Source organism: Phodopus roborovskii, unplaced genomic scaffold (assembly GCF_943737965.1).
Source record: "Phodopus roborovskii unplaced genomic scaffold, PHOROB, whole genome shotgun sequence".
NCBI classification, from domain to species: Eukaryota; Metazoa; Chordata; class Mammalia; order Rodentia; family Cricetidae; genus Phodopus; species Phodopus roborovskii.
This window is the reverse complement of record NW_026126955.1, coordinates 222,761-248,217: the sequence shown is the minus strand read 5'-3', so window position 1 is coordinate 248,217 and position 25,457 is coordinate 222,761. Positions and strand designations below refer to the sequence as shown.

The 25,457-nt window shown below is 39.0% G+C and overlaps 1 protein-coding gene across 1 annotated transcript in view; it reads left to right on the top strand.

Annotated features, from left to right (window-relative positions):
• The window catches only part of LOC127214695 (lysine-specific demethylase 5D), a 72,834-nt gene that overhangs the window by 28,960 nt on the left and 18,417 nt on the right, over positions 1-25,457 (top strand). Inside the window, exons 8-10 of the mRNA XM_051174995.1 lie at positions 120-278; positions 611-730; positions 813-971. Of these exons, the coding sequence (XP_051030952.1) occupies positions 120-278; positions 611-730; positions 813-971 (438 nt within the window). The remainder of the gene's footprint in view (positions 1-119; positions 279-610; positions 731-812; positions 972-25,457) is intronic.

The following is a 25,457-nucleotide window of genomic DNA, read 5'->3' as shown; positions in this document are numbered from 1 at the left end:
AAATAATATTCATGAGAGTTTTCATATTGTATGGTTAAGGAATTCAGAAACAATAGTTTAGAAACTTGATATGGGTATATGGAGGAACCAAAACCATACGCATTTGTTCTCTTTGTTAGATGGATTTATATGTTTGCCGAATATGCTCTCGTGGGGATGAAGATGATAGACTTCTGCTCTGTGATGGTTGTGATGATAATTACCACATCTTTTGCCTATTGCCACCCCTTTCTGAAGTCCCCAAGGGGGTATGGAGGTGCCCAAAGTGTATCTTGGCAGTAAGTGTTGTCCATCTTAGACATTTTATTTAACTTCTGGTTATTTTCTTTTTATATGTCCTTTTGGATTGAGGTGAGTTTAGAAGATTTTGATTAGTTGATGGTGAGCAAGAATAATGGGATAGAATAGCTGAAATATGGTAAAGATTTGAATTAGGTAGAGAATATGAAATTGACATACTGTGAAAATTAGTAAAAGGAAAGAAAAAGTTTCAGTAAATAGTGAAACTTGAAAATGTTGTTTAAAAATAGTTTTTAAAATAAAATACTAAATAAAGCCTTCCTTCCTTCCTTCAATTTTTGTCTTACCAAATTTTTCCTTTTCTTTTCAGGAGTGTAAGCGTCCCCCTGAAGCTTTTGGCTTTGAGCAGGCTACACAGGAGTATACTTTGCAGAGTTTTGGTGAGATGGCTGATTCCTTCAAGGCTGACTACTTCAACATGCCTGTACATGTATGTGACCTAGGGATTAATCTCTCCTAGTGTTAGAGCAGATTTCAGTGAGCCATGACTATCTGTTCACATCTTCTTATAGATGGTACCTACAGAAGTTGTTGAAAAGGAATTCTGGAGATTAGTGAGCAGCATTGAGGAGGATGTGACAGTTGAGTATGGAGCAGATATTCACTCTAAAGAATTTGGCAGTGGGTTTCCTGTAAACAATAGCAAATGGAACTTATCCCCTGAAGAAAAGGTAAAGTGTGTATTAATATCTACTAAAGTATGAGTAGGAAGAATCATGTTATCACTTACATTTTCTCTCCTTAGGTTCTTCCACAGAGTATTCTCATATGAAATTTAAAATTTCATAGATCTGTCACTGAAAGAATTTTCACAGCTACTGTTATTGTCACTTTTTCCTCCTGATGTTTCTAGAAAGTAAAATACTTTATCATTTAAGGAGTTGAAATATTAACCTTACCTTAAATGTAAATATTGAAACTTTGTCATTTTTTATCTGTATGATAAAAAACATTTTGTTTGTATCTATATTTTTATCATTTTATTGACCAAATTCTTTTCTCATACAATATGCCCTGATTATAGTTTCCCCTCCCTCTACTCCTTCCAGTTATTGCCCACATACCCTCCCCTCCAGATCTACTCTCTTTCTGTCTGCCATTATGAAAGAAAACACTTCTGAGAGATAACCTTATAGGACAAAATAAAATATAAGAAGTTAACACAAAAATAATCATGAAGGTTGGACAAGGCAACCCCAACAGGAGGAGAAGAGCCCAAGGAGCAGAAACAAGAGTCAGAGACTCTCTTGTCCACATATTCAGGGGTTCTATAAAAATAATGGCCTGAAATCTATGATAAATTAGTAGACAACCTGATGTAGACCTATGTACAACCGTGCTTGCTGCTTCAGGCTCTGTGAGTTTCTGTGCACTTAGTTAATTCAAAGGGCCTTGTTCACTTGGTGTCCCTGTACCTAATGCTCTTACATTCTTTCCACCTCCTCTTTTGCAGGATTCCCTGAGCCCTGAGGAGAGGGATTTAATGGAGACATACAGAGTTGTATGTTCCAAGGGATGTGTGTGTGTGTGTGTGTGTGTGTGTGTGTGTGTGTGTGTGTGTGTGTCTGGCTGCCAGTCTCTGACTATATTCATTCCCATGCTGGAAGAAGATTCTCTTTTATGGTTGAACAATGCACTGATCTACAAGTATAGCAGAATATGACTAGAAGTCTTTTTTTTTTTTTTTTTTTTTTTTTCCTTGTATAGATTTTTCTAAGTTTGTTTTGGTTTTGTTTTTATACTTTCAAATATCCTGGCTCCAAATCCCCAGTGTGTTGTCATCACTCATCCTCCACACATAGCCCCAGTCTCTCTTCTGAAAAGAGCAGGTCTTCCAGGGACATCAACCAAACATGGCATAATATACTATAATAAGACCAGGCACATACCATTACATCAAGGCTGGAGTAAACTATCCGGGAGGAAGAAAAGGCTCTATAATTTGGCAAAAAAAGTCAAAAACAACCCTTTTCTACTGTTGGCAACCTCACAAAAAGATCAAGTTACTCAGCTGTAACATAAATACAGAGGACCTAGGTCATACCCTACAGGTTCTCTTATCTCTGACCATGAGTCCTGGGCTGTGTTCTCATGGTGTCCCTACCCCTTTTAATTCTTCGGATCCTTTCTCTCCTCCTCCACAGAACTTCCTAGCTCCAACTAATGTTTGACTGTGTGATTGTGCCTATTCCTCTTGATGATCTCCTTAGTTCTTTGGTGAGGACTCTGCTAAGGCTTCAATCACAGAACACTCTGCAGGCAGGAAGTTTGTGATGGAGGTTCTGTGGCTTGTTTTGTTTCCCATTACCTCCACTCTACAGAAAATGGCTAGCTCAGACTCCACATCCCTCATTATTAGAAGCTTTTGCTAGGGTCACACTCATAGATTTCATGGATTTTCTGTAGCACTGGTTTTTAGTTCATCCCAAAGATGCCCCCCAATTCCAGTTGTTAAAAAACAAAATGTTAACCAGTAGTATTTAGTTTTATGTGAGATGTTTGGACTGTCTAGTCTTTGATTCTTGGTCACCCAAAGAGTGTTAGGAATGGGTTCTGTCTTGTGGACTGGACCTTTAGTCAAATTGGGTGTTTGTTGGCTACTCCAAGTTTGGCTACTCCACCATTGTCCTAGCATATTTTGCAGGTAGGATAGTATTGTTGATCAAAAGGTTTGTGACTGACATGGTGTTTCCCTTTCTCATTCGGTAGCCTCTAAAATACCTTCACATACCAAATACATTAGGATGTATAGATGAGTGTTCTATCTAGTAACCACCTTGGCCTCTCTGTGTATATTAAGTTGTGTGTGTGTGTTGCCTTAAGTACTGTGACTTGCTGTCACTTTATGAGGAAAGAAACCTGTAGTCCTGGCAAAATGTGTGATGTTTGGTCATTTCCTTGGTACCCCTTTGGCCAATGACTGAGTTAGATGTAAGCCAGTATCATTTGTGGTCATTATTTGGAGACTTCATTGGAATCAATGTATTTACTGATTTTGTGTGTCAGTTCGATACAAGATAATCATGTGAGAGGAGTGAACCTCAGTTGAGGAAATACCTCCATAAGATCCAACTGTATGGCATTTTCTCAATTAGTGATCAATGGGGGAGGTCATGATGGGTGGTGGCACCTGGGTTGATCCTGGTATGCCTTTTTTCTGGTACCATCGATTTTCCTGAATAATACTCCATTTTATAAATGTATCATCATATTTTCTTTACCAGTTCTTCTGTTGAGAGTTATCTAAGTTCTGAGAGCCATCTCCAGTGGTACACAGGTCCCAGCAGAGGATGTAAGGAGTTGACAAGGGAAGGAAGTGAGCCAGGCCATGATGTTTGGGAGAATCTTGCATCCTGACTGACTTACAACCAGAGTACTTCTGTATTTATACAGAATTTAGTAAGTAGGGATACATTCTTGTTGATACAAAACATAGATCATACCACTTTTGTTTTTAGACATGTAATTAATATTTTCTCTTATCTTTTAGTTATAGTTAATAAACAATGACAGAACAGAATTACAATTTGCAGCCCAGAAGATCTCATTACAGATGGTTGTGAACCACCGTGTGGTTGCTAGGTTGAACTCAGAACCTCTGGAAGAGCAGGCAGTGCTCTTAACCCCTGAGCCATCCATCTTTCCAGCCTAGTGACAGGCCCTTAATAAGAGTTGCGCAGCAATTTCCAGCAAGGGCAGTGAAGGGTCATTCCAGGTCATCCAAGCATTGTGATCTTTGCCAAGCTTCAGAATGCTTGGCATCACCATCTAGGCTGTTTTAAGTTTCTGGCTGATGTGAATAGAGTAACATTAAATATGGTTTGGCAAATGTCCTTGCTGCAAGATGAAGTGTCCTTTGGGTATAAGCCCAAGAGTGGTATAACTGGATTTGAGATAGATCAAGTCCCAACTTTTTGAGGGACTGCCACAGTGTATTCCATAGTGCCACTCCCACCACCTCTTTCTCCACATCCTCTCCAGCATGAGCTCTCACTTGTGTCATTGGTTTTAGCAATTTTGACAGGTGTAATCTCCAGTAGTGATGATTGTATCGTCATCTTGGGGTGATTTTTCCTTTACTGATTTTGTTGTGTTGTTTCCTATCTCTTTTAATTAGTTTTGCTTTTGATTAGTTTTTTTTTGTTGTTGTTGTTTTGTTTTTGTTTTTTGTTTTTGGTAGATATTGAAATGGTTACACCAGGTTGCTTCTTGTGTCCATTTGCTTGTAATATTATTTTTCAATCTTTTATCCTGAGGTAATGGTAATGTCTGTCCTTGATAGTAAGGTCTGCTTTTTTGATATAGCAAAAAGATGAATTCTGTTTTCACCTTCATTTTGTTATCTTGTGTCTTTTTATTGGGGAGTTGTTAATGTTGATGTTGAGAGACCAGTGATTGTTGATTCCTCTTCCTTTGTTTTTGTTATTTGTGGTGGTAATAATTAGTGATGTGTACTCCCCCCCCCCTTTTTTTTTTTTTTTTTATTGTGTTGGCTGTTGTATTTTCATGGTTAGGTTGGAGTTTTGCTTTGCTTTTAGCACATTCTGTAGGGCTGAATATATATATGTATGTATATATACATACATACATACATACATACATACATACATACATACACACACACACATACACACACACACACTTGGTTTTGTCATGGAATATCTTGTTTTGTCTGTGATGATTGAAAAGTTGGCAGGTTATAATAGTCTGGGCTGGTATCCATGGTCTTTTGGTATCCATGGTCTTTTAGTGTCTGCAGAACCTTCTGGCTTTCAGAGTTTCCATTAACAAGCCAGGTGTAATTTTGATATGGCTGTCTTTATAAGTTATTTGGTGTTTTTCCTGTGCAGCTTTTAACATCTTTTCTTCTGTAGGTTTAGTATTTTTATTTTTATGTGGCTAGGGGATTTTCTTTTCTGATGTAGTTTGTTTGGAGTTCTATAGACTTCCTTTGTAGGCTATAGGTTAGGAAAATTTCCTTGTATAGTTTTATTGTAAACTTTTTGTGGACCTTTCAGCTAGGTTTCAAGTTCTTTCTCTTTTCCTATTGACCTTAGATTTGGTTTTTCAATAGTGTTCCAGGATTCCTGGATGATTTGTTTTGTGAGTTATTTATCTTTTTCTTTGACTGATATACCTATTTCTGGATCTTCAATGCCTGAGATTCTTTATTTCATCTCTTATAGTCTGTTGCCTCTGTAGTTCCTGTGCACATTTTTAAACTTTTCATTTCCAGTACTCCCTTAGTTTGGGTTTTCTTTGTTGATTTTGTTTCCATTTTCAGGTCTTGAACAGTTATTTATTTCCTTCCATTGTTGTTTGTATTTCTTTTGGATTTTTTAAAAAGGATTTTTCATTTATTCTTTGAGGGCCTCTATCATATTCTTATACAGGCTAAGGTGTTTTCCCTGTGTTTCAGCTATATTCAGGGCCTGCTGTGGTAGACTAGTTGGGCTCTAGTGGTGACATACTGTGTCTGTTACTTATTATGTATTTAAGTTGGTGTCTAGGCAAATTGGATTGCAATGATTATAGGTCTAGGTGGTGACACCTCAGATGAGTATTTTATTTCTTGGTTTCTATTTCCTCTCTGGATTTTAAGACTCTGTGATAGTTGTGTGTTGTCTGAAGGAAATTGTCTATGGATCTGGTCATTGTAGTTAAAAATGTGCTTCTAGGTTTTAGAACTGACACTTAGGGATCTGAAGGCATTCATAGGAGGGAAGAGAGCATTTTGTTCGACCAGAATCTGCTTACTTAATCTCCTTGGAATGGGGGCAGAGAGTGAAGAGAGTTCGCTAATCTGCCATAGAGCTGAGGATGAAACTAGGCAATTGATCTGAAGGAAAAGAGGGAAAAGGGAAGATGTATAATCAACCTTCCTGTTTCCTTGGGTGGCTTACTGTTTAGAGATTTAGTCCATTATCGTCATGGTGGGACATGGTGGTCTGCAGATAGACATGGTGATGGAGAAGGAGTGAGAGTCCTACACCTTGCAGGGTACAGTAAATGAGTTGACACACTTCTTCCAACAATACCACACCTCCTAATATTGCCACTTCCTTTGGGTGCTGTTTTCTTTCAAGCCACCATAATAATCAAGAGAAAGAGTGTGTTTCTCACCCTTAGAATTTTTTAGCTACCCATAATTTTTTGTCTGTGGTTATGGTCCCTGTGTGATTTCCTTCTTCGTTGTTAGCATGCCTATTTGTATTGTATTTTTTTGAGTCTTGTTTACACTGTCATATTGTTGTGATATTATGGTTTAGCTTTTCTGTCATTTCTAGGAGATGAAATCTCACAGTAGAGTTACTGGCCCCCTGACCCTTAAAATATTTCCATACTATCTTCCCTGATGGTGTGTGAGCTTTAGCTGCATGTGGTAGATTATCTATAGGGACTACATGTTGTAGATGCCTCTGTAAGGATTAGGCATTCCATTGTCACTTGTTTTCTGTATTTTGACCAGGTGTGATTTTCTATGATGCTTTCTTTCTGTTGTAAAGAAAAGCTAATTTGATATTTGGTGAGAACAAGTAATGTGGCATTTTCCTTTCTAGGTTGGGTTCACCTCAATGAATTTAATATGTTCTAGTTCTACCTGTTACCTGAAAGCTTCATTATTTCATTTTTCTTTTTTTTTTAATATGAACTACATTTTCATTATTTTTGTTTTTGTTTCATTTTGTTTTGAGTCATGGTATCATTGTATGGCACTGAATGGTCTTGTACTTACAGATCTTTCAGAGATACCCTGAATTGTTTTACTAATAATTTACCATGTTATGGTAGTGATAGAACCATGTAGTTATATCTTGACTATGAGGCTGGATGTTGTCACATTTCTGATTTATGAAGTATAGCATCTTTATTGCTTTACATTGTGTTTATTATCAAAGTCAAAAATTATTATTTGTTTGTTTCACTTGTGACCCCTAATATCAGGCAGTTTATATTGCCAGCAAAAATAAAAGGTATATTTAGACAATTGGTTATAATATATAGAATACAATAGCATTTTATACTTCTTTTATACTCTTAGATCTTATGCATAGTTATATTTTTACTTCCAGTATACCCAAGCTTTAAATATATCTGAAATGAGTGTGTGTGTGTGTGTGTGTGTGTGTGTGTGTGTGTGTGTGTGTGTGTATAAAAAGAAAAACCAATATGAGAAAGTTTTCAAAATTCAGTTGAATATTCACCATTTTATTTATTTATTTTTCTTATTTTACATATCCATCCCAGTTCCCTCTCCCCTCCTCCCATGCCCCCCTCACCACCTTCCCATCCCACCCCGCTCCCCACTCAACATTAGGGTGATGCCTTCCAGAAGGGATCAATAAAATCTGTCAAGCCATTTGGACTAGGCCCTCCCTCCTGCCTTTAGGTTAAGGGAGTATCCCTCCATGGGGAACATGCTCCCAAAGTCCTTTTGTGCACCAGGGATACATCCTGGTTCCACTGTCTGAGGTCCCTTAGACTGCCCAGTCCTTCTAACTGAGACCCATGTTCAGGGAGTCTGAGTCGGTCCAATTCTGGTTTCCTAGCCATCAGTCTGGGGGCCCGTTAGCTCCTCCTTGTTCAGGTCAGCTGTCTCTGGGTTTCTGTAGCCTGGTCTTGTCCCTATTTTCTTAGCACTCCTCTGCACTGGATACCAGTTCGGCTCAGTGTTTAGCTATGGGCGTGTGCTTCTGTTTCCATCAGCTACTAGATGAGGGCTCTATGATGGTGGATAAGTTAGTTATCAATCTCATTGTTAGGGAAGGGCATTTATGGTAGCCTTTCCAATGTTGCTCAAATTGTTAGTTGGGGCAGTCTTGTAGGTCACTGGACATTTCTCTAGATTCAGTCTTCTCTTCAAACCTACAATGGCTCCCTCTGTTATGGTATCTCTCTTTCTCTTTTTATCTCTCATCTATTCCTAACCTGACTCAATCTTCCTAGTCCTTCATACTTTCCTCTCCTCCCCTTCTCTTTCTACTATTTCCCTTTCTACTCACTATCCCCCACCCCCACTCTCAGTATGCTCAGGATATCTTGTTCCTATCTGCTTCTGTGAGTGACCTTGTAAGAATCACTTAGATTCCTCCTTGTATCCTAGTTTCTCTGGTGGTGTGAATTATTTGCTCTATGTCTAAAATCCATATATAAGTGAGTATATACTATATTCCTGTTTTTGTGACTGGGTTACCTTATTCAGGATGGGTTCTTCAAATTCCATCCATTTGCCTGCGAATTTCAAGATTCCATTATTTTTTTCTGCAGAGTAGTATTCCATTGTGATTTGCCACATCTTCTTTATTCATTCTTCAGTTGAGGAGCACCTAGGTTGCTGCCAGGTTCTTGCTATTACAAATAGTGCTGCTATGAACATGGTTGAACAGATGTCTTTGTTGCATGGATGTGAATCCTTTGGGTATATGCCTAAGAGGGGGATTGCCGGGTCCTGTGGTAAACTAATTCCCATTTTCCTGAGGAACTGCCATACTGATCTCCAAAATGGCTGTATGAGTTTGCACTCCCACCAGCAGTGGAGGAGTGTTCCACTTTCTCCACATCCTCTCCAACATAAGTCATCACTGGTGTTTCTAATTTTAGCCATTCTGGCAGGAGTAAGATGGTATCTCAGAGTTGTTTTGATTTGCATCTCCCTGATGGCTAAGGATGTTGAGCACTTTCTTAAGTGTCTTTCAGCCATTTTGGTTTTCTCTATTGAGAATTCTCTATTCAGTTTTGAACCCCATTTTTTATTATTATTATTATTATTTTTTTTTTTGGTGTTTTGCTCACTAGTATATTTTGGAGATCAGCCCTCTGTCAGAAGTAGGACTGGTGAAGATCTTTTCGCAGTCTGTGGGCTGCTGTTTAGTCTTGTCCTTTGCCTTACAGAAGGTTCAGCGTTTGAGGAGGTCCCATTTATTAATTGTTAATCTCAGTGTCTGTGCTACTGGAGTTATGTTGGAGAAGTGGTATCCTGTACCAATTTGTTCAAGAGTACCTCCCACTTTCTCCTCTAAGAGGTTCAGTGTGGCCGGATTGATGTTGAGGTCTTTGATACATTTGGACTTGAGTTTTGTGCGTGGCGATAGACATGGGTCTATCTGCAGTCTTTTACACACATTCATCCAATTGTGCCAGCACCATTTGTTGAATATGCTTTCCTCCTCCCATTGTATACTTTTGGCCATTTTGTCAAAAATCAGGTGTTCGTAGGTGTGTGGGTTATTATCAGGATTTTCTTTTTTATTGGTCTACTTGTCTTTTTTTTTTTTTTTTTTTTTTTTTTAACCATATCAAGCTGTTTTCAGGACTATATCTCTGTAGTAGAGCTTGAAGCCAGGGATGATGATGCCTCCTGCAGTTTTTTACATTACAGGTTGTTTGGCTATCCTGGGTCTTTTGTTTTTCCATATAAAGTTGATTATTATCCTTTCAAGTCGGTGAAGTATTGAGCTGGGATTTAGATGGGGATCACATTGAATCTATAGATTGCTTTTGGCCATATTGCCATTTTTATTATGTTTATCCTATCTATCCGAGAGCATGAGAGATCTTTCCATTTTCTGGTATCTTCTTTAATTTCTTTCTTTAAAGACACAAAGTTCTTGATATATAGGACTTTCACTTGTTTGGTTAGCAATACCCCAAGATACTTTATGCTGTTTGTGGATATTGTAAAGTGTCATGTTTCTCTGATTTCTTTCTCAGAGAAATTTGTCATCTGAATAAAGTAGGGATACTGATTTTTTTGAGTTTATCTTGCATCCTGCTAGTTTGCTGAAGGTGTTTATCAACTGTAGGAGTTCCCTGGTGGAGTTTTTTGGGTCGCTTATGTAAACTATCATATCATGTGCAAATAGTGAAAGTTTGACTTCTTCCTTTCCAATTTGGATCACCTTGATCTCCTTTTGTTGTCTTATAGTTTTAGCTAGAACTTCAAATACAACGTTGATGAGAGATGGAGAGAGGGCAGCCTTGTCTTGTTCCTGATTTTAGAGGAATCACCTTAAGTTTCTTCCCATTCAGTTTGATGCTGGCTGTTGGTTTACTTATATTGCTCTTATTATGTTTATGTATGTTCCTGATCTCTCCAAGACCTTTATCAGGAAAGGGTGTTGTTTTGTTGAAGCCCTTTTCAGCATCTAGGGAGATGATCATGTGATTTTTTTCTTTTTCACATTGATATATTTTCATATGTTGAACCATCCCTGCATCCCTATTTGGTTATGGTGGATGATTTCTCTGATGTGTTCTTGGATTCCATTTGCCAGTAATTTATTGAGTATTTTTGCACCAATGTCCATGTGGGATATTGCTCTTTAGTTTTTTTTTCTTAGTTGTGCTTTGTGTGGCTTGGGTAACAAGGTAGTTGTGGCCTCTTAAAAAAGAGTTTGGTAATGAACAGAAGGAACAATTTGAGGACTGTTGATATTAGCTCTTCCTTGAATTTCTAGTAGAATTCAAGGATTTGAGCTTTTTTTGGTTGGAGGCTTTCAATGTCTGCTTTTATTGATTAGGGGTTATAGGTCTATTTAAGTTGCTTATCTGTTCTTGATTTAATTTTGGTAGGTGATAATTTATCCAGAAATTGGTTCATTTCCTTTGAATTTTTAAATTTTGTGGAGTATAGGTTTTCAAAGTGTGACCTGAAAATTGTCTGGATTTCCTCATTGTTATATCCCCCTTCTCCTTTCTAATTTAGTTAATTTGCATGTTTCTCTGCTTTTTGGGTGGTTCTATAAAGGTTTGTCTATCTTTTGGTTTTCTCATAAACCCAAATCTTTGTTACATTGTTTTTTTTTTTTTTTAAATGTATTGTATTTCTGGTTTCTACTTTATTGATTTCAGCCCTTAAATTTATTATTTCCTGGCATCTACTCTTCCAGGGTGAGTTTGCTTCTTTTTGTTCTAAGGCTTTCAGTTGCGCTGTTAATTCTCTTATGTGACTATCCTCTGTTTTCTTCATATGGGCACTTAGTGCAATGAACTTCCCTCGTAGCACTGCTTCCAAGGTGTCCCATAAGTTCAGGTATGTGGTGCATTCATTCTTTTTGAATTCTAGGATGTCTTTATAATTTCTTTATTTCTTCTTTTGCCCAGGTATTGTGCATTGTTCAGTTTCCATGAGTTTGCAGGTTTTCTGTGATTTGTGATGTTGAATTCCAATTTTAAAGCATGGTGGTCCGATAAGATTCAGGGGACTATTCCAATTCTCTTGTATCTGTTGAGGTTTGTTATGTCACCTAGTATGTGGTCGATTTTAGAAAATGTTCCAGGTGGAGCAGAGAAGAAGGTATATTCTTTTGTCTTTGGATGGAATGTTCTATAGATGTCTGTTAAACCCAATTGGGACACAACTTCTGTTAGTTTTTTTGTTTCTTTGTTAAGTTTCTGTCTGGTGGTCCTGTCTAGCAGTGAGCGTGGGGTGTTGAAGTCTCCCATTAAGAGTATGTGAGGTTTTATGTGAGCTTTGAGTTTTAATAGTGTTTCTTTTATGAATGTGGGTGCCTTTGTATTAGGGGCATAGATGTTCAGAATTGAGACTTAAGCTTGATGAATTTTTCTGTGATGACTATGAAATGATCTTCTTCATGTCTTTTGATTGAGGCAAGTTAAGACCGTTAATGTTGAGGGAAAGTAAGGACCATTACATTAATTTTTTGTTTGTTTTAGATTTGCTGTTGGCGGTGGTATTGTGACTATATTTGCCCTGTTTAAATCTTTTGGGTACTGGTGAAGTGCCTATCTCTTTGTTAACTTTCTTGGGTTGGAGTTTTCTTTCCAGAACTTTCAGTAGGGCTGGACTTGTGGATATGTTTTGTGAAAATCTGGCTTTGTGATTGAATATCTTGCTTTCTCTGTCTATGATTGAGGGTTTTGCTGGGTATAGTAGCAGGCTGGCATCCGTGGACTCTTAGTACTTGTAGAACATCCAGGACCTTCTGTCCTTGAGAGTTTCCATGGAGAAGTCAGATGTAATTTTGATAGGTCTGCCTTTTGATACCTGGCCTTTTTCTTTCGCTGCTCTTAATATACTTTCTTCATTCTGTATGTTAGGTATGTTCATTTAATATACTTTCTTCATTCTGTATGTTAGGTATGTTGTTCATTATTATGTGGCCAGGGATCTTTTTATTTATTTATTTATTTATTTATTTATTTATTTATTTATTTATTTTGGTCCAGTCTATTTGATGTTCAGTATGCTTCTTGTCTATTTGATGTTCAGTATGCTTCTTGTACTTTCATGAGCATCTCCTTCTTCGGACTGGGAAAGTTTTCCTCAATGATTTTGTTGAATATATTTTATACTCCTTTGAGCTGGGCTTCTTCACCTTCCTCTATGCCTATTATTCTTAGGTTTGGCCTTTTCACGGTGTCCCACATTTCCTGGATGTTTTGTGTTAAGGATTTGTTGGATTAACGATTTTCTTTGGTTGATAATCTATTTCCTCTAGTTTATCTTCAGTGCCTGAGATTCTCTCTTCCATCTCTTGTATTCTTTTGGTTATGCTTGCATCTGTAGTTCCTGATTGTTTGCCCAGTTTTTCTATTTCCAGCAATCTCACCGTTTCTGATTTCTTTATTGTCTCTATTTCATTTTTCAAGTCTTGAACTGTTTGAAATGTTTCCTTCATCTGTTTGATTGTTTTTTTCTTGGCTTTACTTTTTTCTTTTTGTAGATTTGTTCATTTCTTCCAAATTTTTGATTGGTTTTTCTTCCATTTCTTTAAGGGATTTTCTCATATCATCTTTGAGGGCCTCTATAATTTTTATGAAGTTATTTTTTAAGTCGTTTTCTTCTGTTTCGTATACTTTGGTGTGTTCAGATATAGTTGGTGTAGAGTCCCTAGATTCTGGTGGTGTCATGCCTATCTCTCTATTATTGGGTGTTTTCTTGTATTGCCATCTTTCTATCACTTCTTCTAGTGGGTGTAGGTAGAGTCTCTCTCTCTCTCTCTCTTTCTTTCTCTCTCTCTCTCTCCCAGTGGGCATAGGTGGGTCAGGAGTTTGATGTCTGTAACTCTGGATATTCCAAGCTCGCTAGGAAGTCTCTTTTCGGGTAGAGGCCTGGCAATGGGGGGTCAAAGATCAGGCAGAGGGCCTCAGTGTGGTCCTCCGTTGAGAGGTGCCCCAACCAGTGGGGCCTAGTTATTCGTGGGTCGAGGTGGGCTAGAACCTGAAAATAATGGGAGAGAAAGAAGGAACGAGACCAAGCAATGCTTGTCAAGGTCTAACTTTATTAGGCACAAAGAGGGGTTTTTAAAGCAAAGCAGGGAGGAAATGGGGAGGGGTAGCTGTGCTGACTCTGGGGCTCTGGTATTTTCCCAGGCCAAAAATATCATACCCTAGATGTCTGCTTATCTCAGTTCCTGGCGTCTTAGTTCATCTCAGTTCCTGGGTTGAATGGAACAGACTGCTTTTTTAGCAGTTTTCTGTTTTACCAAGATAAGGCTCAATTAGAAATTTAAGGTATAAGTAATTCTGCAAGAGGATGTGACTCAAGGCTGGCTCCCAACATATCCCCCTATTTGCTTATTTTTATGGAGGGTCTGTCTTAGGCTATGAGGTGAGCTCCCACAATCGAGACCCTGGGGATGGGCTTGTCACTATGTGAGGAATGGGTAGGACCTCTGTCTTAGGCTACATAGGGTGCACTGCCCTCAGTACTCAAGGAGATAGTAAAAAATCAGGCAAGAAACTCAGGCAAGATGAGTGGGCTCCTCAGACACAGCCCTATGCTACTCCCGCGTTGAGAGACATACAGCCGAAGAGGAGGGTCTGCATTCGCTTTTGGCACCGCGATACTCCCGTCATTGACATCTCCATATTTGAGAGAACCAGGTCCTCTATTGTTCGAGTCCTGTGAAATCAAGTCCTTGTCTAGGGGGATCAGAATTGGCATTGTCAGCATCCTCAACAGGTTCCTCAGAGGAGTCCTGTTCCTTTTCCAAAAGCTGATGGTAATGTACAGAAATAGGTTTTTTGAGTATGGAATCAATTTGAGTTTTGATCAATTGAGTTAGTCTCTGGAATGTCCAAGGCCCAAAAGTCAGCAGCAGCAATAATCCCACCAATGGTCCGAAGAAGGAATGAAGTAGGGTAGAAAGCCAAGGGGAGGTAGAAAACCAATTTTTATACCAGGACTCTGCCTGTTCCCGCTTTCGTTTACGTTCCTCAAGACTTTTCTGTACTCTATCCAAGCTGTCTTCCACTAAGCCAGTCTTATCAGCATAAAAGCAACATTCCTCTTTTAAGGCTGCACAAAGGCCACCCTTTTGCAAGAATAACAGATCAAGCCCTCTTCTATTTTGTAACACAACTTCTGCTAAAGAAGTATGTGAATCCTTTAGATTTTTTAGTCCATATTATAATTATTTAATATCTTTATCTACTGCCACTGTGAGTCGATTGAAATGGGAGTTAGTCTGTACTACAGAGGCTGTTCCTGTCCCTACTCCAGCAGCTCCAAGACCTAGAATAACAGCCAAGGTAATGGCAGTTACCGGTTCTCTTTTTACATGGCTGAAAGTATCTCGACCCCAGAAGTTAAGGAAGGTTTCTGGATCATGTATAGTGAGTTGAGGTACCAACTGGACCGAGGTACAATAGTCTCGTTTCGTTAGAAAAACTGAGACTACCACATAAGTAGTCAATCCAGAGGAACAGCAAGATAGGTTCCATCTGGTGCTGTATCATAAATGTATTTGTGAGGAAATTACGACGGTTTGGTTACATATTGGAATTAATGAGGAGAGAGGAATCATGTGAGGACCAAGAAGACAAAGACCCAGTCCTGAGACTTGAACAATGGTTAGGCCTTGTTCTGTGGGGGAAGTAGGGCTCCATCTTAACTGGCTAGTATCATTAGTAAAGACAACATTATCAAAAACAGCAATCCCTTCGTAAAAAGGGGGACCTGGAGAAAAGCAAATCTAGCATTCTTGTAGATCTGTATTATTGGTCAGATGGAGGGTATGAATAGTTGAATTGGCTAATGGAAGAATCAGTTCTTCAGAGGAAGGAGGTCCAGGGGGTAAGGTGGGTTGAAAAGTTCCTGTGACATTCACGGGGGAAGGGGAAGGTTTGGCAGAGGGTCTAACAGGAGGCCTACGAGGGACATTTCCCTTCTGGTGTAATTCAGTATTGGGGCCAATGGCTCTTTTAGGGCTCTAGGGAAGAGATTTTTGTAGCTGTATTTTAAAGGTAAGGCCTATATCTTCTCCTGAAATATACAGGTGAAGACCCCATTGAGCCCCTCGAGTTGGCCAATTTTGTAATTGTTTTCCCCCATTGGTGAAAGAGATCAACAAAGGATTACACCAGTGACTGGAGGTCCTGAATTTAACTCATTAGAAGGGGGAATTAGGAGCTTAACCATTATAAGATTCCCAACTAGAGGAGGGTTTCCAATACGTGTCCCCAGTGGTCTCACATCCCCAGGCAGCGCAAAAGTAATCTTGTTCAAAGCCATATTTGTCCTCTATAGATCGGTCTCCATGGGATCCAGGGCAGACATATATAGGTGCCATAGTAAGATAAGTCCTGGCCTGTCCATTAAAACATCCCGCTAGGGAAGTAGATCTAGTATTTGTATTGACCGGTCTGGACGGGGCAATTAATAGATAGGCATTCCCCACCTGTTTTCAGAAGCCCCCATAGCCAGGGCACAGAGATCAACAACTAAGGAATCAAAAGAGCGTTGGGGCCCAACATGTGAGGAGGTGTTGGCTACATCTCCGGCTTCATTGAAGATGATCCATGTATAATTGTAGATTCGATACTGGTTAGAGATGGCAGGAACTCCCAAGGACAGCAGGCTGCAGGTGGTCTAGAGAAACAGCATCTTTGTATCTGGAATTTAAACACAATTGGAATTTTTCTCAGGGTTTCCCCAGGGTGGGTTATATAATTTTAACAGGCATTCAGGCAGCCATCTGTCATTATTGGCCTGATTATCAAATATGCAGGTATGTGCTTTTCCCCAAATAAGCACCAGATCTGGTCCATGCCATTGGTTGGTAAGCGGATCTTTCCATAATGCCTGTGTATAATCATGTGCTGTGGTCAGATGCCAAAGGTGATCAGCAGCTGACTTTCCAAATTAATCATAGGTAAGGAAATTAAGCACAAACAAGGCATGGTTTAGCAGATTTTTAGGATTATTTTTATCGGGGTACAATTTTTCTCCTCCAGAATACAGTTTATAAAGCATATTTGTAAGTGTCTGGTGTGCTCTTTTGACAACTCCTTGACCTTGAGGATTATAAGGAATGCCAGTAATATGTTTACTTTTTTTATTGGGCACAAAATGTTGAAATGCTTTACTAATATATCCAGATCCATTGTCTGTCTTTATAATTTTTTGGAACTCCCATGTAAACAAAACTTTTTTTTTTTTTTTTGTATTTACTAAACTGGATGATCTTTTTTTTTAAATATATATATATATATAATTTTTTAATTTAATTTTATATAACAAAGTCCAATTAAATGAAAACAAACATTTATACACAATATTTGGGAATTTGGGCGTCGTTCTTTCCAAACTACTTCCTGCTGGTAAGGGGCGCTGTCTTGGGGGATTCAAAGAAGATTCAGATATCCTAGCTGTAGTCTGTAAGGCTGCTTTGTCCAGCTTGTACTCTGTTTCAGGCGGTCTGGCGTGATCAAACCACATAAGTCTGGAAGGAATCCACATCTTTTCATTTTCTGTGGAAACAAAAATAGGAATCCTTTTCCCCAGTAACTTGTTCTTCAACTTAAATTTTGGAGTCAAAGCGTTTTTTTTTTTTTTTTTTTTTTTTTTTTAATTTATTATTTTACATGTCGATCCCAGTTCCCTCTCCCTCCCTCCCCTCCAGCCCTCCCTCCTTCCCTCCCTTTTACCCTCTCTGCCCTCTCACATGCACTCTAAACACCCTCCCCTCCCAACCCCCCACCACAATACCATATGTAGGGGAATGCCATCCAGTTGGGGTCATGTAGATCTGACAGGTCCTGTGAAGTAGGGACTAGGGCGTCTCTCCTATCTCTAGAATAAGGCAGTTATCCCTCCATGGGGGATATGTTTGCAAAGTCCTTTTGTGCACCCGGGATACATCCTGGCTCCACTGTCTGAGGTCTCTTAGACTGCTCAGACCTTCTGGCTGAGACCCATATTCATGGGGGTCCGAGTCAGTCCCCTGCTGGCTTCCCAGCTATCAGTCTAGTGGCCCTTAGCTCCTCCTTGTTCAGGTAAGCTGTCTCTATGTACTTCTACCGCATGGTCTTGTCCTCTCCATCTGCTTCTGGGTTCTAGTTCGACTCAGTGTTTATGTATGGGTGTTTGCTCCTATTTTCAACAGGCATTAGTTGAGGACTCCATGGAGAAGTTAGTTGTTGATCTCACTCTCCGGGAAGGGCATTTATGATAGCCTTTCCACGGAAGCTGAGATTGTTAGTTGGGAGCAGTCTTGTAGTTCCCTCGACCTTTCTTTGTGTTCAACTTTATCTTCAAACCAATATTGGCTCCCTCTTTTATGTTCTCTCTCTCTCTCTGTCTCTGTCTCTCTCTCTCTCTCTCTTTCCTATTTTCCATTCCTAACCAGGCTCAATCCTCCTGGTCGCACATGCCTCCTCCCCCTCATTTTCTCCTACTTCTCTCTCCATTCGCTGTCCTCCCCCACTTTACCTGAGCTCTGGGGGACTTGTCCCTTCCCAGTTCTGTGAGGGACTTTATATGAATCTCTTAGAATACAACTAATCTCTTAGAATACAACTGTAAGCAAAACTTTTTAAACAGCGACTTATCACATGTTTAGAGGCTTCTCCAGTTTGTGCAGTGGCCATTAAGAAGCCTGAATACATATCGACTGTTACATGTACATACTTTTAATCTGCCAAATTTTGTAATATGAGTAACATCCATTTGCCATAAATGATTAGGAAGCAGGCCTGAGGATTTACTCCTATATTAGTTACTGGTAAATATTGTGGGCACATATCACATTGTTTGACAGTTTGTTGAGCTGTCTCTGTAGTTAAACCAAACTCTTTTCTTAGACTATTCCTATTTTGATGATGAAGTCACCTTCTTAAGGGAGGCTGGCAAATGAATCCATTATATAGGGCCATTTTGTCAAAAACCAGTGATGGGTAAAAAACTAGAGGAAAGTACAACTACAACAAGAGGCTGTTGATAATCGAGGTGGCAAAGATGGGCTTTTTCTATGATTTTTAGTAGCATTGGATGGCCTCTTTGGCCTTGGTGTAATTTGTCTGGGAGAGATCGGAGCTGGATCCCCTGGAAGAATATCATATATTGGTCTAAGCTCCTCTGTTTTACTGGGAAGTGAGGCAGATCCATTGAACATCTCCCAAAAACTTTTGTCATAGTGAAGAGTTTTTAAATTTGAACAATCAATTTGGAGTCTTTGAAGTTGGAGGACAGCCTGTTGGATCCGATGGAAACCTCCTAGTAAGGAGGTTTCTTTTGAATGTTCTCTTGGGCCAAAATAAATCCATAAGCCTCCAGGAGCTTCTGCAATTTAGTAAACACTTCAATACATCTCTCCTCAGCAGGGGCTGCCAGCATATATTATCCATATAATGGAATGTAAAGATTAGAAAACTTGTGCCTGAGAGGATCCAGGCAAGCAGCCATATAAGCCTGGCATATTGTAGGACTTTAGCCATTCTTTGGGAGAGCACCACCCATTGAAAGTGAAGGGTGTGTTCCCGATTAGAAATTTAATCGAAGGAAGGCTAAATGCAAACCTGGGGCTAACTTGGGAGTGCAGCAGAATGGAAAAGAAGCAATCCTTTAAATAAATAACAATTAGATGCCAATCTTTAGGAATAACCATAGGTGAGGGCAAGCCAGGTTGAAGAGGACCCATAGGCTGCATTGTTGAATTAATGGCTCTCAAATCCTGGAGCAATCTTCCTTTTCCTGAAGCCTTTTAAATCGCAAATATAGGGGAATTTCAGGGAGAGGTGGAGGGATCACATGTCCTGCCTCCAATTGTTTTTGAACTAGTTGGGAAGTCACCAGAAGTTTTTCTGCCATTAAGAGTCATTGTTCCATCCACATTGGATGATAGAAATCTATGCAATGGGAATGGGGGCTGGCAGTGCAACAGCAACCCTCTTTAAAAATGGATAAATTCTTTTTTATCACCTTAAGTGTCTAATGGGAGAGTGGCCACAGAGTGAACTTTTCCTTGCTCCAGCTTACCTAGCCCTTGTCTTTTGTCCCAGCCCATTTTACACATCATCTGGGGAGATTTGTCTCTTGGCAGAGTGCCTTGGACGAGGGTTTGGGTAGTAAGGACAACTCCCATCTCTTCTAAGAGATCTCTTCCCCACAAATTAGTGGAGAGGCCAGCCAGGATATAAGGCTGGAAGTAACCTGAATGTCCTTTTGAGTCTCTCTAGTTAAACCAAACTGTTTTCTTAAACTATTACTATTTTGACGATGAAAGCTGGGTGACTGCTGAGCTAATTCTACCTGAAATAAAGTGACTATATTTGTCAGCCTATCAGCTGACCCATTACTTTTAGCCAGTTGATCGGGAAGTTTGAATGAGCTCTTATATGACCCACAAGGCAAGGTGCCTTTCTTTGATGAATGGCATTTTGAATTTGCTCAAACAGTAATTTAACCTGATTGTTACTAGTTCCAATGTATGGAACAACCTCTAAAACTTGAAGAGCTCTGAAAACATAATGAATATCAGTATATGAGTTAAATGAATCTTTCATTAGACGCTGAAAAACTATTGCAACAGCTTGAAATTCAACTATCTGAGCTGAAGCTGGATCTGTCTGTACTACATATTCTTTTCCATCAATAACATAAGCTGCTTTTACATCAGAAGAACCATCAGTAAAAACTAACATAGCATTTTTTAACAGGATTACTAATACAAAAGGATGTATTAGTACAAATTATAATGTCTATAAACTGCTTATCATTTTTTTCCCAAAAACTGAGCAAAAGCTGATGGACCAAACATTATAATTAATTAAAGCTTGAAAACTTAGGCCTTAAATCTATACAGAGGAAGAAAACATCTAATGATAAAAGAAAATTAACTCCTTAAGTCAGGAGTGCCAGTGCTGGTGCCTGAGCCCTCTCTCAGAAAAGGGGAGGTAACCTCTTACCATCTAAGTAAACATTCCTTTGCCTGTTAATTGCTGGTTGTAAAGATTTAGAAATAACCATTAACTTACTATTTGGTATAGGGAACATGTATTACGCTTGGTTCTTTGGCAAAATATCTCTTAGACAGCATTTTGTACCATACAAGCTACTGCTTTAAAATAAGGATTTAACACTTTGGCTGGGGAAACAGGTAAATACAACCATTACAATGGTCCCCTTTGCCATAAGACAGAAAGAATTTGGACTATGCTGTGTGGGAAGTACATAAGCCTTGCATGGTTTTGCATACTCAGTATAGCATATCTGCTCATGCTGTATTGTATTCTCTGATTGTAAGAGAACTTGTCTATTCTCTTCAGTGAGCTGTCTAGGTGAATTGGGATTACTGTCTCCTTTCAGAATACTTAAAGGTTTCAAATCACCAGTAGGTGCCTTTTAAAAAAGGATGTAACCATTGGAATATTTCCTAAGAACTTCTGAAAAATCATTCAATGATCATAAGCAATCTTTTCTAATTTTTAATCTTTGAGGCCTAATTTCTTTAAGATTCAACATAAGTCCCAAATACTTTTGAAAACTTTCTACTTTGACCTGTAAAGCTTTCCTTAGCTGACCTGGTCTCATTTGCATTTTCACTAACACCTCTCCAGGTGTGGTTATAGGCCCTTCAGTTTCCCTAGGCCTCCTTTCAATAGCTTTTCTCAGATCTTACATTAATCTCCATTTTTTCAATTTCTTTTTTAATCATCAGAATTTAGGAAGATTTTTGTATTCTCTCCTCTGTTAAACTCTTTTGAGACATCCATACAGATTTCTCTGGCTCTGACCGTTTTCTATTGTTTCACTCTGCAAGACAGTCATGGGAGATGCAGATCTCCAATCCTTTCAATTAAGACATGACCTGATGTCTCTCTCTCTGTATTATGTTTTGTTTTGATTTTTTTATATCTCAAGTAATTCAAGTAGTACCTATTGTTGGGATTCACACATTTACACATTCACAATCACACTTCGGACACTAAGACACATGTGTGGCCACACCATACATACAGAGCATTCATATATAGCTCTCTTTTTCTTTAGACCAAGATTAGTTTGTTGAAATAAAACTCCTTATTGAAAACTCTTGTAATGCGGCTGCTATAGACAACTCTTAAATTATGAGCATCTGAAATCTGAACAATTTTCAATAATTTCACTTGTTTCTGACAGGCTACATTAATTTTTCCATACACTTGGCAGGGAGTTAGCCACAGCTGGAGTTCCTAAGGCTTAGGGCCTCTAGGTCCTGTTCTTTAAGTAGTCTATTAAGATCCTCAGGCACCTTTTCAGGGGTGAATATCCTAAGGACATTTTTTAGAAAGGAAAGGAAAGAAACTTACTAACTCTTTATATGAAGTTCTAATTCCTTCTTTCTCGAAAGGAAGACTTGAAGTTCCTAATGAACTTAACTTCCTTGGACAAGGATTGACCCATTATTATGGAACAAAACGTGGGGGGGTGGGGGGGAAACTAACCAGGAATTCTGTGTACTCATGAGCGGGGAGGACAGATTCCAATTTCTCGCCTTGCTGCAGCTCTCAGGTCTGCAGGTCCGGCACTCTTCTCCGTGAGCCCTACCGACTTTCTTCAGGGTTGGGGGACTCCGTTCAGTAAAAACCCTCCCTCGAGCCCCACGTTGGGCGCCACCTGCCCCGATCAGCGGGGCCTAGTTATTCGTGGGTCAAGGTGGGCTAGAACCTGAAAATAATGGGAGAGAAAGAAGGAACGAGACCAAGCAATGCTTGTCAAGGTCTCCTTTTATTAGGCACAAAGAGGAGTTTTTAAAGCAAAGCGGGGAGGAAGTGGGGAGGGGTAGCTGTGCTGACTCTGGGGCTCTGGTATTTTCCCAGGCCAAAAATATCAGACCCTAAATGTCTGCTTATCTCAGTTCCTGGTGTCTTGGTTCATCTCAGTTCCTGGGTTGAATGGAACAGACTGCTTTTTTAGCAGTTTTCTGTTTTACCAAGATAAGGCTCAATTAGAGTTTTAAGTTATAAGTAATTCTGCAAGAGGATGTGACTCAAGGCTGGCTCCCAACAGAGAGGCGGGTCCAGTGTGCTTGCAGCAGATCCAGGAAGTTCCGGGAAGGTGGAGGGGATGTTGGACCTTCACTCTGGCCCAGTGCTCAAGAGCAGGGTGGTTGGAGGGAAGCTTGACTATTCATCTTTAACTGTAAAGTATCTTAGCTAATATCTTATTTATTGTAATTACTCATTGTTTACATGCATTTTTTTGTCTACTACAATTTTTTTGTACATTCCTCATTTCACTTTCCAATCATTTAAAAATTCTTTTTCATACAATTATTCTAATCATATTTATCTCCTACAACTCTTGGATCTTTCCCATAATCCACACACCCATCTACATATTTGTTCTATCGATAACAAACAAAAACAAACACAAATAAATATACACATCCTCATATAAAAACAGAAACCAGAATATATAATCCAAACATCAAATTAACAGAGAATATATAAACAAAGCAGAGTGAAACAAGTTGTCTACAAAAATAGCATTGTTTTCTTTTTGTGTGGGCCAACTGTTCCTGGGCTTAGGGCCTATCCTAAAATGTGTTTTAGACTCCTTGAGAAATTCTAATTGGGAAAACTAATTTTTACCTTGATCTCAAGAGTATGCATTGCAGATGGCTTCTTCTAAGGAATTGACCTGTGTCTATTTCTGTCTTGCTATTGGAACCCCATCTGTCTTGAAATGTGTTGGCACTATGTATGTTGCTTCCTCTCTGAATTCATATGTGCATCAGTGTCATCCATTACCTCTGAGTTGTAACCATCTTTCCCCAACCTCTTCCACATAGTTTTCTGAGCCCTAAAGAGAGGGGCTATAGGAAGACATTTCATTTAACTCTAAATTTGCACAACCCATTAATCTAGCACTTGTGAGGCAGAGGAAGGCAGTTCTCTGGGGTTCTAGGCCAGCCTGGTATGGAGTGAGTTCTAGGACCTTCCACCACTACAAAGAATCCCTGTTCCTCCTGACCTGCCCTCCAAAAAGAAAAAAAAAAAAAAAAAGGTCTGACCAATAATCAATAATCAAAGACAATTTCTATCTGTACTCTTTCCAGTTTTGGGTCTTGTTATTAGTTCCTCTTTACTGCAAGAGGATATTTATCTGGTCATGGCAGAGTAAGACAGTTATCTGTTGGTATAACAGAATGTGTTTAGATTTTATTTAATAGCTATGGTCATTTTGCGATTATAATACATTAGTATTTAAGTCTGGGTCACCAATAATGTGTTGGTATCACATTATTCCATCTTGTGCTATCTGTTGTGTGAGTCTGAATCTGTGTCTGCCTGCAGACTACCTGTGCTTCTGTTTCTCTGTGTCTGTCTGGTGTATGACTAACCTTGTATGCCTATTACATGAGCTGTATGTGTCTATGTATGGTGCCTGTCTCTAACAAATGGCTTCACTCTCTGTCTCTCCTATGACAAAGAGACTATGTCTTAGTTAGGGTTTCAATTGCTATGTGGGGACACCTTAACCATGACAACTCTTATGAAGGAAAACATTTAATTGTGGTGGCTCACATACAGTTTCAGAGGTCCGTCAATTATCATCATGGTGGGTGGGAAGTATGGCGGCATACAGGCAGACATGATACTGGAAAATGATCTGAACAGTCTATATCTTAACCTGCAGGCAACAGGAAGTGTGCTGTGTGCCACACTAAATGTAGCTTGAGCATAGGAAACCTCAAATCCCACCTCCCCACTGACACACTTCCAACAATATTATGCTTACCCCAATAAGGACACACCTCCTAATAGTATCATTGTCTTTGGGGTACATTTTCTTTCAGACCAACACAGAGCATCACATGAAAAAGAATGGGTACTTCAAAGGGCTAAAGTCACTGGCTCCAACTGCTCCCAGTTGATCCAGATCATAGATGTCATTGTTTATCATTTATAAATGGATGCTTTTAACCTTATGGTAGATTTTAGGAAGTTTCTTTCAACTTTTGTATTGTTGCTTTCAGCATATGATACACAGGTGTTAATGTGCATTGAGAGCTTGAAAGCTTACATAATTTAAGATTGCATCTAGAGATTAGCATAGGTAGCCTTGGCTATAGTCTGAATTGTTTGGGGTTTCCTTGTGGTTACTTTGGTTAGTGGATTTATAAGATCCTGGTGCTGGTGATTTCAGTTGGTTGTTAGGTTATTTTCTCCCTTATTAGACTCCTTTCATATATGTGTGAATTTTAGAAAACTTCTACAATATCAGGTTTCAATATAATTCCTCCATGGAACTTGGTATTACTTGTCTCTCCTCATTTTCTCTTCATTCCCTTTCTTGTTTCTCTCCTCCCCTTTATAATATGCCTATTCTAGATTCTTTTTTATCTCTCTATAAAAATATATTTTCTTTTTCCTGGGAGATACTCTTCACTTTCCTGTCCCCCAATCCTTTAATATGTATGTAATCTCTATGACTATAGATTATAGTGTGAAAATCAAAGTTTGAAAAACTAACATCAACATAAAGAAGTCTTTCCTTGTCAATATTTGTCTTTTAAGCTCTGGATAACTGTATTCAGGATGATTCTTATATAGCTCCCTCCACTTAGCTGTGAAACTCACTACTTACATTTTCTTAACAGCTAAGTAATTGTATAAATGTACCACATTTTCTTTATTTATTCTTCTGTTAAGACACATCTGTGTTGTTTCCAATTTCTGGCTGTTATGAATAGAATAGCAATTAACATTGTTAAGTGGTAGAATGAAGCATTCTTTGGGAATATGCCCATCTTGAGGTCAATGAATTACCAGTTTCTCCAGGCATTGCCACACTGATTTCTAAAGTAGCTGTGCAAGTTTGCATTCCCACAGTGACTCCACATTATTGTCGTTTCTTTCATTGATCATAGCCATAACAGGTATAGATGGAATCTCAGAGTAATTTTGATTTGTGGTTCCCTTGAATG